General features: G+C 32.7%; 1 protein-coding gene across 1 annotated transcript in view; it reads left to right on the top strand.

Moving 5' to 3' along the window:
* Window positions 1-13,631, top strand: part of Brinp3 (BMP/retinoic acid inducible neural specific 3) — a 391,357-nt gene that overhangs the window by 15,036 nt on the left and 362,690 nt on the right. Inside the window, exon 2 of the mRNA XM_036202492.1 lies at window positions 3,536-3,821. Coding sequence (XP_036058385.1) covers window positions 3,586-3,821 — 236 coding nt within the window. The 5' untranslated portion in view covers window positions 3,536-3,585. The remainder of the gene's footprint in view (window positions 1-3,535; window positions 3,822-13,631) is intronic.

Genomic DNA, 13,631 nt, shown 5'->3' with positions numbered 1-13,631 from the left:
AAATCAATTCCTAACACTATTTTTAAAATTCATACTTTTAGCTGTATTAAAAATTCAAAGTTAATAGTATATGAAATACTTTATAAATTTTTTAAGACTTTTAGACACTCATATACATTTTATATCTTTATTTTAGATTAATATAAAATATTGGCATTAGGATCAGGATAACAGAGAGCTCAGGAGAAATTAATACTGTCTTCTTGAGTTGTGTCATAGTATGATGTATTATTCATTATATATTATTAAACATTATGATATATGTCATTTGGTACTTTTGGAAACAAAATTTTAATATCATTGGTATTTTGCAAATGAAATTAGAACATGGAAGGATCAACATAGAATAGGAATATGTAAAAAATGGAGTTTGTAAGAGTATTATATGTAATAAATATTTTTTTTAAAAATCAAGATTTTTTTTACTTACTTTCGTTATAGAACGGGTACCTTAGCAATGCTAAATTTTAAAAATACATATTACACTACAAAGTCTTAGTTTTATAGTTTGATTTTCATGGTGTGTTTTTTTTTCTTCAGTTTATTCTTTTACTCTATTTAAGGCAGAACGTAATTAGAGGTTCTAGAAAATATTTTGCATCAACACTTTTATTTCCAGTTTTAGCCAAATAATCACATAATTATTTATGGCAAGGTCAAAATCATTTTACAGCTTTACTAATCTGAGGAAGAATCTTGATGAATTGGATTATTTCCTTTTTGATATTCTAATTATTGAATCATGTGATGCTCCAATCGACACAGCACAATGCAGCTGTACCTAGTACTTTGGAAACTATGTTATCAAATCACCTTTCACAGAAAGATTGATGTCAATCATTCAGTCCAGGAACAAACGACTGATGTGGCCCACCCTTCCTAAACTGAGGAAGCTGAGCCACAGAGGCAGCTTCAGAACTTACCGGTGTATTACCACAGGGATCATGCTTCAGAGTCAGCACCTATAACCAAACCCAGACTGCACAGATGCTGTAAAATTGTTCTCCATGATTATTAGAGTGATCTGATAGTGTTTTCGAAGCATCATTTTCCAAGTTACAAGTCACACATATGATGTCTGTTTATAAAATTTCAACAAATTTAATCACAGTATATGTGCTAATCAGAAGGCCCTGGGAGATGGCGTAGTTACAAATTTCTTCTGACTCAAAATTATTTTCTTTTAGATTAGATATTGAATGCAGATGTAAAACAATGTCTGACTTCATTTGTTAATACAAATTCTCATTGGAATTTAAAACATACAATTCTTTTTAAAACAGAGTAGAAATTTGTGAATGCTTGGTTGGCATAGATGAGTAGTATTTGTTGGTTACAGGGATATTTCACTGAATATTCAATGAAATAATGAGCTAATGAATACAAATTAACTACAAAAATTTTAAGGTATAGTACACATGTAAGATAATGCATAAATATAATAATTTTATTCAAGAGATTTGGAAGTTTTGAAATAACTGATTTGACAATGATACTTAGAAAATATCAGAAGCTATGAATTTCTTCATAGATGTTCCTACATCTCTTATAGCATATAAATCCTGAAAGTAAATTGTTTTAGAAGTATTTCCATATGATAATTTTTTATGTAGGTTACAAAAGAGAGCTATTTCATGTGATTGGTAAAGTCAATGTATTGTGTGGACATTGTTTTTGTAAGTTTGTAGATTGCAAAATTGTGACATTAATAGTCTAAGCTATGTGGGTTTGTTATCATTATTAGATTTTTTAAATTATAAAATCATTGGCTTACACCTTTTTTTTAATCAAAGCAGTTTAGGATTAAATAAAAATTATTGAGATGCAGATAGAACAGTAAATTAAGGTTACCAAATTTTCATCTGAATGCAGAAGACATGCAAGTGATTATACAGTATTTTACTTATTATTAGGAATTTTGATTATGTTATGAAAGATTCTGCTAGCCAAATATTTTACGCTAAAACTTTTTACTATTGACAATATAAACACTTTATAATATCATTTAAAAATGAATGAGAATGCAAACTAAATTCAAATATTTCTAGAACATTCTGTACGTAGTATTATACCATACCAGCAGCTTGGTACAGAATTATTTACAGTATTCCACACTGGCAGTATGTACTGGGATTGTTCATCTCTTACTTTATTCATGAATGGGTATAATATAATATGCACAATTTCAAATTTTATAAGTAATCTATACTGCTTAGTTTCTGTGTACACATGAACTATGTAGGATTATGTGTGGAAAAGACACAGTATATATGTGGATGTTTTAAAGCTCTGAGAAATAAATTATAAATTTTTCTAAAATAAAAGAAGTTTAAGACAATATAGAAAAATATTTCTGGACAAATCCCTTCCCTTCTTACTCATCTCTACCATAAACATTCACCAGCCTACCTATTATCATCTGTCTATGTACACATACTTGATTATATACAGACATTTGTATATTTCTGTATTCTTAGAGTAATTATTTTAGTCCATGTTTATTTGATTATGCAGATGACAGTCGAATAAATATTTCAAATGCATTTCTTAAAATAGATACAGGATCTGGTTTTAGTAGCACACCTTTAATTCAGCACTCAAGAAAAAAGAAACCGAGGCAGACACATTGAGATGGAGGCTAGCCTGGCTAATATAATGAGACTTCATTTCAAAAACAAAACAAAACCAGATACCCTGAAATAACTATAAGAATTGATTATGGCTCTGTAGAAAATGTGCTTATTGCACAAAGTTGAGGCCCTGAAGTTGAATACCCCAAAACAAGCCAGGTGTGGCAGTATGCAAATCTGCAAACCCAGCATGTTCTTGGAGAGAAGACAGAGAAGAAATCTGTGAAATCTCCTGGGCCAGCTTTCCTGGCATATGTAGCTCATAAAAACTCCAGAAGATCCTACCTCAAAATGAAGAGGAAGACAAAGAGAACCAGAATCTGAGGTTGCCTTCAAAATTTGCACATCATTGTGTCACATGTATACTTGTATTCAGACATGTTAATGCTAACACACACATGTGTTTGTATGGCTATATATCCCAAATTAAAGATAAAAAAGAAATTATAAAATATCAAATACGCTATTGTTAAAATTTATAATGTTCTTAAATATTTGCTTTATTTATAATAATTTTAATATAGATTTCTATGTTAATATAATAAATAAACATGATTATTTTGATCATATAGAATTTTAGAAATAGTTCAAGCAGAAATATAAATATTTTCTCAAGATTATTATTGCTCAAGATATTTAATGAATGATCCACTGGATGGCGTTGGTATGATATGTCTTGTAATTTACATACTGATTGAATTTTTATTGAAATGTAAATTTGGACACAAAGTATAAAAATACATAGCTCTGTAAAAGAAGTAAGTTTGTGTTGCTTCATGGTCATTTCTGCTATTATCTCATTTAAAAGCATCTAATAGACTAAAATCAGAGAAGTTTGCCAGCTCACTTCCTCAGCTGGGGAGAATCTCTTGAGGGGTAACTAACTGCCTGTGTATTCTGTCTAGGTGTTGAGGAAGAGCTGAGAGGATGAAGGCTCCAAGTCCCCAGTGGAAGCATGATATGGCGGCGCAGAGCTGGTGCTGAATTGTCCTCTCTGATGGCTCTATGGGAGTGGATAGTACTGAGTCTTCATTGCTGGGTGTTAGCGGTTACTGCTGTCTCTGACCAGCATGCCACAAGCCCCTTCGACTGGCTCCTCTCTGATAAGGGACCCTTCCATCGCTCACAGGAGTACACAGATTTTGTGGACAGAAGCAGACAGGGATTTAGCACAAGATACAAGATATACAGGTATGAACGGAAAGCAATTGCAGACATCATACTTGGAAGTTGTGTGAAAATAAGGGTTGCTCCTGTGGAATTTCTTAGGATTATCACTGACCAAACACCACGGTGATGTTTTCATGCTATCTAAAGTTATTGCTTGTAGGTGTGACAAATTATTAGAAAAAAAGGTAACTGGTTGTATAGCTCTATCAATTTTGAGAGTACGTGCCATTGTTCTTGAAGGCTATTTTTCATTATGAATGCACATGATTAAAATTACTTTTATAGCGTTTATCAGTTGATGGCACCCTTCTTCCGCCTAAATGGGAATGAAACCTTCTACTAGTCACTGAGGGTGCTAGGAGAGTGCTCTTTTACAAGAATGTAATTGTATATTCTTAAGCTTGGAGAAAAAGCAAAGGTATGACTGTAAAGGAACACCAGGCAGGTGGACATATAGCAAACAACCCAAAGAGGATTAAGATATATAGCTGCTAACTTTGATAATTCCTTTAAACTTGAAGTCTAAATAAGTTGTACAAAAAAAGTCGTTGCAATCATCAAAAGATGCTTATTCCCACACAGCTGAGAGATTATAATGAAAAGATCATTGTATCACGGGTCACTTGAATGAATGAATTAGATCATATTTATTTTTCTCATTAAGAATGTTTATGCAAATTATTGCTTTACATTGTGTCTTCGCCACAGAGTTGGCAACTTCCAATTTTTGGTATTTATGAAGAATCAAACTGACCTCATTGTTTGTGTCAGTGTCTATGCAGATAATGCTGTATAATATTTTATTTTCTGCAGTATGTGCACCAGAGGGCACTGTCCTTCAGGCCTGTACATAAAATTTGTTTTTTTTTTTTAATAGCATTATGAGTAATTTAGAATCTCATCTGTAGACATATTCCCAGAAGATACTGCATTGCTGAACTTCCAAAAAAAAAAAAAAAGGCATTAGTCCACACAAAGCACTATTATGTCTAAGAAGTAGGAAAAAGTGGTATTGTAAGTTTTTAAACAGAGTGACAAATAGGAAGAATTTTATGTCTAAATTTGTCACAGACAAAAGGGTGTGAGATTTCTGATTACATGTTTTTGTGCATATTTGCATCATTAAAAACTTCCCTTCAGGGGCTTACTAAAGATACCTGCCTTAAGATTGTGGGAATATCTAACACTTCAGCTGTGCAAGACTTTTTTAACAGGCAGTCAGGGAGGTGGGACCAGAGCATCTGTCTAGGTTGTGCTGGCGTCTTTTTCTCTCTGGATGTCTAAAGTGTTCTATGCGTGTGTTTGGTGGATTGGCTGATTATCCATCATTTGGGTCACAGCATTTCAAAATATGAAAGATTTGGAGATTCTCTGCAAGGCTCATGTACTGTTTGGTCTTTTAAAAATAATTTTATTAGTTTTTCTCATGTGTTAACTTTGTGGCTTGAATAACATGATCAGATGCTAAGTAGATTTAAAAATGAAGGTTTAAGATCCATTTGTTTCTGAGCTGGGTTAGAACATTTTAAAGGCTTTCATGCTTGTATAGCAATGCAATAGTCTTTGATAATATTGCAAAACAAATAATATGAACTCTCATTGGAGTTCTTCAGTGGTGGTGAGGAGAAGTATTTAATTTGTCCACCCAGCATTTCCTTAAGTGCAGATATTGCTATCTACCTTTCTATATAGTGCCATAGATAGAAAAATTTATTTTGAAGAAATTGACTTCATCTTTGAAAGGGTAGAAAATCTCAGACTTAGGTATTAGGATAACTTTATAGGGGTTTGTCTCTTTTGTCTCTTAATTATCTTCAAAAATAGATTTCAGATGCCAAATAGTAGTGATACATGCCTTTAATCACAGCTCTCAGGAGACAGAGGCAGGCAGATATTTGAGTTTGAGGCCAACCTGGTCTACAGACCAAGATCCAAAACAGTCTGGACTACACAGAAAAAAACCTTTCTCAAAAGAGAAAAGTTTTAGAGATTAAAAAAAAAAAAAAACTATTGCATATATTTGCCATAAATACTAATGTGGAGATTATGAATATTTAAAACACAGATGGAAAATTAATATATTCCACATTATCCACTTGGTTTATCATTTTTAAAGACCATATGATTTCCTAAAGTAATCAGCCAGATCTACTATTGCTTATAACCGCCATAAACTCCTTCATGTGGCATATTACATTGCCAAATCTTCTGGAAGGCATTAGCACTGAATTTAGAACATATTAAGTGTGTTAACATAATTAGGTCAAATCTCTTTCACTTGTCTTTCTTCATCCCATCTCCTTTCTGGAAGCATATCTTCTTTTTCACTTCAAATACTAGAGCAAGATGAGATTATTAAAGATCACCGGTCTCACACACCCAAAGAGCAATTTGCAATTGCCTTCTCTTTCAAAAAGCTACGGTTTTGTCAAGTGAAAGAGGACCACTCTGTATTTTTTTTTAATAGAAACACTTGTAAAGCATTATTAGATTTTGCTTCTGGAATCGGGGGAGGAGTGCCTGATCTAAGATATACGGCCCCCTCTGTGTTACAGTACTCCTTTTGGAGTGCAGTCACACTGCAAATACCTTCCCTTTGCCATGTTAGAAGTATGATTCCACACAAGCCAAATGGTAGATATTTGTCTAAGAAATATTCCCTGTCGCATTGTGACGTATTTAACTGTAAAAACAGTTGCTGCTTGTTATTACATTTTAATTGAACTGTTTGTCAGTTTCTTCATTTACTAAATTTGGCAAATCTAAACAAAAGTGCATGAGAACAGATACTGAAGATTTCTGTGAATGACTCCAGGAGTCCTCCATGGCTCAGGATCTGGAACCTGGAGAATATGAAAATGGATACTTCTCTTATTTGGTGGCATGTTAAAAAGATGGAGTCATGAACTATCATTCCTGCTTACATATTATTTGAAAATAGAAGCAAAGGGTGGAGATTTTTTTTCTTAATTATATTTGTATTTTAATTTTACATATCAGCCCTGGGTTCCCCTGTCCTCCACCCTCCCGCCCCGCCCCCACTTTCTCCCCAGCCTCTCCCCTCCATTCCCATCTCCTCCAGGGCAAAGACTCCCCTAGGGATTCAACTCAACCTGGTGGATTCAGTACAGGCAGGTCCAGTCCCCTCCTTCCAGGCTGAGCAAAGTGTCCCTGCATAAGCCCTGGCTGTTTGGAACCTATGGCGGAGCATTTTTAAGGGTTGTGGAAAGATGACTTGGAGGTTAAAAATAAGAACAGCCTTCACAGTGGACCAAGAGTCAATTCCCACCATTCACATGGTAGGTCACAACCATCTACAACCCTAGTGCAGGGGATCTAATAACCTTTTATGACCTCTGGAGGCACAACGCTGGCATGTGATACATAGGCAAATTACAAGCAAAATTCCCATACAAATAGACATAAAATAAAACAAATCAACCTTAAAAATAATAAAAGGAAGTAAAAAAAATCAGCTGCGCTGGAGTAATGTTTGCCCTTAAAACATAAAATAGGAATAAACTTACTTGTGTCTTAATACATAGTAACATTGCTTTATAGTTACATTGTGAAGACACTAAGGTGTGAGCTCACAATATATGTCTAAATTTCTCCAACATATGAAGTTAACAAGTTAAATTTAACAAGTTGAATTGAAAAATCTCTACTTACAAATTTAACAATTTATAGGAAGCCAAGATAAGGGAATTGTTATCATATCTTTCTTGAACCATGCCTGAAGGTTCCAAGTTAACCTCCTCATAACTTGCACCTATAACAGAAATATTTCATGCAATTAAATCTTCAGATATGGTGATTAAAAATTATTTTGGCTTTCCTTATCTCATTCTATTGTAAACCACATACAGAAGTAAATCATGGTTATATATCAATGATTGTCTAATAATTCAAAATAAGTATAGATAAGCAATGCTATTATAATTTCTTTGCTTTTTGGGAGGAATTTTTTAAAGAACGTTGTACATGTAAGAATAGGAAGAAAAAGTAGAATCAATTCTGTGCCTTATTGGTTTTTTCATCAAGTTTCCTGAACAAACTCTTGCAAGGAATATGATTAAACACATTAATAAATAAAAACAAAACCACCCTTAACTTTAATTCTTGAAGTTTAAATGCAAATAAAGTAATATACTTACACAAAATAACCTCACATAATTATATCACATAGTTTATAGCATACATATATTAGAATTATCTATACAGAAGGACTGTACTTGGATCCTGTTACTATAAAGCTACAGTAATAAAAAATATGGGGTATATATACTTGTATATATTTAATATACAATATAAGATAATATAATAATATATTTCATATATATAGTATGAATACATGTATATGCATCTATAGATGTCAATATTGATGTATGTGTATAGAGAAATGAGTTTCAATGGAAAAAGATTTGTAATGATTAGCACAACGTAGAAGCATAGAAAATATGCATATATAAACTGTTACTTCACATATTACTGGATACGTAGTTAGTGTGCAAGATAGGGTGAATCTTCAAAGAAATTATTCTTTGTTATGAGAATTGTTATGAAAGAATACAATATATTATTCATAACATGCACATAAATCTATTTTTCATGAAATAAGAATTTACATAGAAAAACAAACAATTTTCAGAAGAATAACTTTAAAAAATATCTTCAAAATATTGGAAACCTAAAGAGAGCTTATATCGTAAGGCAATGGACATCAACGCCAGAGACCACCCATGTGTAATCGCATTGACATGAACATAGCAAACATTAGTAGTAGTTCAGACTCTGCGACAAAATCTCAAGTGAAGGGAACAAAATAAACTTATAATACGACAAAACAAAGACAAGCAGCTTGTTAGGAACAGAGTTAAGATTGTGATTATATAGGCTGACATGAGGAGAGGTGATGGTAACACCAGATTTCTATAAAATATTGATATGCTCAGATGCTTATCGTTAGAGTCGTGATTTCAGTTTGTACTCACAATACAGATGTTGCAAGTGAGCATGGCAAGCTTTGAGTTAAAATATGATAGCTTTCAAAGTAAAATAACTCCCTCTTTGAACTGTCTCCAAATTCAATATATACATTTGATTATTTTTAAATTTTCATAAATTGTACAGAAATGCTTAGTTTTATGCATGGCTTTTATTCTATTATGCTTTTCAATTACAAATCCATATTTTACATAGAAATAAAATCTTGTTAACCGCTAGTTGTTTATGAACCCTATATTAAATATGTGATTATTCCACTAAAACATTTCATTAATGACATTTTCTACAATTTGAAAGGATGGATATTTAAATATTTTAAATAATGATTCTATAAAACAGGATAAAATATTGCAATATGAAAGCGTTCATATGTTATATGAACTCATATTTAATTTGTTTTAAGCAAAAATTTTGTCCCAATTTCAAAAAGTAAAATGTCTCCATGGATAAATGATTATATATCCTAATATTTGAAAATACATCTATTGATTTAATTTCTTTCTATGTTAAACACATACTGATAGACTTCACTCAGCAAATAAATATTTCATACTAGTAAATACACACTATTCTCAGTCATCTATAAGAAGCTGTAGTTGCTTGCAGCTTAAAATTTGGGAATGATTTTCTATATAACATGTATTATATAGAATGTACTATTTACTGAGAAGCTAGGCAAGGTGTGTGTTAATCTCACAAATATTATGGAACTATAAAGACAGCATTTATTGAACAGCTTTTGTACGAATTTACACATATTTAAGTAAAAATCATGGAGATTCTTGAATTAATGTTTTTTAAATGTTAAACTCTAGTATAATCATTTAAAATCTCCCATGAAATAGTATCTTCAGGTGGTAAAATTATACTCAGAAAAACACAGGAAATAAAGTTGGATACTGAAATGAATGTCAACACATGGAGAGAATAGTGATAGTCTAGCAATTGATTAAACATATTCTAATATTGAACAGAGTTATTTTAACCATCTGGTCAAAGGTAGCATTCACATCAAATCCGGAGGGCAGGTTCATCCTTATCTTCAGCTAACTAGATGCTCACAAAAGCAGTCTGGTGCATCATAGAAGCCAGGCAACCTTCCCTTGACTCCAGACCTAATTTGTGATGAAGCTACACTGCAAAAACTTCTTCCTCAAATATGTAGAGTATGATATTGAGAACAATAAAAGGGCATAGAATTGTCTGAGAAATATACCATATGTAATAAATATTGTGATGTTTCAATGGTAAAAATGTCATTTATTTATACTTTAATTCAATTTTTATCTATCTATCTATCTATCTATCTATTTATTTATTTATTGCCACGTTTCTTCAAGTGTTAAATCTTGAAAGTCTAGGAGGAAAAACATGAGTACTGATATTGAGAATTCTTTCTTCTTTTGTTTTTCAAGACAGGCTATCTCTGTGTAGCCCTGGCTGTCCTAAAACTTTCTCTGTAGACCAAGCTGGCCTTGAACTTAGAGATCTAGCTGCCTCTGCCTTCCTAGAGATGGGATTAAAAACTTGGGCCTCCACTGCCTGGTGTGAATTATTTCTTAATAATAAGGACTCTCAGGTGTTAAATAGGAATAAAAGCCAGGAAGAAAAACCCAACTAATCATTTTATAAAATTTCTGATGAATGTTCTTGTTCTTTGTCAGTGTGATGAGGGTCAGTAAAATGATGTTCCACCTATACACTGATTAATAAACCCCCAAATATCACATATTAGTGTGTCTCTAGCAACCCAAATGTAAATGCAAAAACATCATCATCAACAACAACAACAAAACCCTTTTCAGAGCTGTACTTGCATAAAGAATTCCTGGATTCTGCCCAGCATCCAGGAAAATCCAGACACGGTAGTTTATTTCCATAACTTCAGTGACAGATCGTGCCTCAAAAATAAGCAGCAGAATGATAGAGGAAGATAAATAATGTCAAACTCTGGCCATTTTATGCCCACAGGCTGTGTGGTAAGCACATCCTTAAACATATGTACACACAAAAATACACAAAGCACATATACTAATAAACATATTCACACACATACACACACATTATGTGACTCAGTTTTCTTTATTTTTTGTAAAATGTAGGTTCTGACAAAGTTCACTTTATCAAACCTGATGCAGAAAAATAAAATAAAGCAATAACACAGTTGTCTTTGTACTCTGAAAAAAAATCAGACATCCTTATTACTGAAGGAAGTAAGCAGAAATGTGTAACCATAGCAAACAATGGAATTAGTAATCATCTTAAAACTCAGTGGTAGAGCACACTTGCTCCTATTCCTTACCCACAAAGATACACGTTCTTCAAACATTAAACACACCTATAAATATTACATACACATGTACACTTGGTTGCCTCAATATGACACTGCAAGATCTGAGGAAACAGAGGTCTGGGAAAGATGAGAGTTTGGAAACATATAAGAATTGGTTTAGATAAGGTGAGATAAGTAAAATAAATGAGAGTAAATGGCACATAAAATTATTACATCTATAAAAACACAACTGCTGTGAAATTATATGGATGTTTTAAGACATTTCTTGGGTGAAACTGACTTTGACATGGGACATAGTGATTAAAATATCCCCGGTGCATGAGCTCAAAAGTTTAACACACATCAAGAATAGTGGTCATGCTAAGATTAACAAAAACCTTTAAAAATGAAACAGACATTCAAAAGCAACTTTATTTAAATTTATAAAATAGGTGTTAGAATAAAAACATCTTTTTAACAATTTTTTTTCAGTTTACATACCAACCACAGATCCCCCTCTCATCCCTTCTCCCTCTTCTTGCCAGCATTTCCCTCTCTCTCAACTCTACCCCCACCCCGTCTTCCAAAAGTGTAAGGCCTCCCATGGGGAGTCAGGAAAGCATGGTTCATTCAGTTGAGGCAGGACCAAGCCCCTCTCCCTGCTTCATGGCTGAGCATGGCGTCCTGCCATAGGTAATGGGCTCCAGAAAGCCAGCTCATGCACCAGGGGTATATCCTAAGACTGAACAAGGCGTCCCACCATAGGTAATAGGCTCCAAAAAACCAGCTCATGCATCAGGGATAGATTCAGATCTATTGCCAGGGGTCCTTTAAGCAGATCAAGCCACACAGCTATCTCCCATGCAGGCTCCACAGCTGTCAGTCTATAAATCGTGAGTTCCCTCAAACTTGGGTCAGTTGTCTCTGAAGATGTCAACGAGATGGCCCAGACTAAAAATGTTGCAGCGCAAGCCTGATGACCCAAATGTGATATCCAGACCAATATAACATAGAAGTCAACCTAACTCTGCAAAGTCAGCCTCTGTCTTCCATCATATACTATGCAGTGTGACCTTCCTCTCTCAACACCATTATAGTAAGTTTTAAATGCTATTGAAAATCTTAGACAAAACATTGCTTTTATATAAAAAGGCATCCTATATATCTTAATATTATCTGCCATGTGGATAAGTCGATTATTAAATGCTCTTTCCCAAAATGAAAATGCTAGAAATATAAAACTTGGTAAAATGTGATTTTAAGGAAGGCAAAACTATAATTACTTCAAGAAATGGAAAGACATAAAGATTTAGCAATCACTGCCACATACAAACTGAAGCACTTTGCATATTGTTACATGAAGCAAAGTTACTCTCCTCATATGAGGTAATTTGGTAATTCCTTCCAAGCCCACACAATAACATACCATCTAATGAGGAAGATATACTTGAGCCTCTAGATAAATTTAATAATTGTAATTGTCACTGATTTGTTAATTAACTATTGATTTACTTCATGAATGAAGTGAACTACAAAATAAAGCAATGTAAGAAAAATAACATAAGGGAATCAGAATATAGATTTTATGCTTTATACAAGTTTATAAAGCACAAACATACAGCATGCTTCTTTTTTAAGGTATCTGATAAATATTTGAATAATTTGACTTTATTACAACACTCTAGGTATTTCAAAATAATAAATAAATTAACATACCCTTATATTTAAAATTTCTCAAAATACCACTCTAAAGACTTAAAGAAATAAATATACAGAGTATAATTTTAAGAACAACTCGAAGTCTTTTGTTTCTTTTGTGTGATTTTTTTCAGGGATTCTCATATGATGGATGCTATTAGTCCTATTGGTTAATTTTATGAAATATTTCATTAGTCTGCAGCACATCTCACAGTTCAGTGATAAATTAAGAGTATTCTAATCAAAGATTTACACATAAGTAAACACAGTTAGTGTGCACATTTATTCAGTATATCTACTACTGAGATTAAATCATATAATTGACTTTAAATTTTGTTATTTAATCCTAATTCGGAAATTGATTCCATAAAGAAATTCATACATTCAATATCCTTTGGAAATGTTAGAATAATTTTATTTTGGGGATAAAGTCACTAATTCAATTTCACGGGAGTCAATTCTTAAATTAAATTGCAGTTAATCCCATTATTATATTTAGGAATATGCATTTTAAATAACTAGTTACATTTAAAGATGTTTAATTTTTACATTGTTTGTATACTTTTTTGCTGTTGAGATGAGAAAATGTAAGGAATTTCTAGTTCGTGTGGTTGCTTATAGGAAGAAATGGAACAACTACATCTTAAGCATTAAGGAAATACGTTGATTATTTGGTGAATCTGGTTTCATGTGATCATTAACCCAGGTTTTCACATCCAGTAGGTACTGTTTTCCAAGTAAAATAACCCAAATTACAAGTGTCATCTTTCATTCTCACAGGTCTGGGGCTTTTAAGATATTGATTTTATTTTTTGAAGTAGGCAGTGTTCCAAAACTTATTGAATTTTGGGAGT

Source organism: Onychomys torridus, chromosome 11, assembly GCF_903995425.1.
Source record: "Onychomys torridus chromosome 11, mOncTor1.1, whole genome shotgun sequence".
Taxonomy (NCBI): domain Eukaryota; kingdom Metazoa; phylum Chordata; class Mammalia; order Rodentia; family Cricetidae; genus Onychomys; species Onychomys torridus.
The sequence above is the reverse complement of the archived record's forward strand: the minus strand, read 5'-3'. Positions and strand labels throughout refer to the sequence as shown.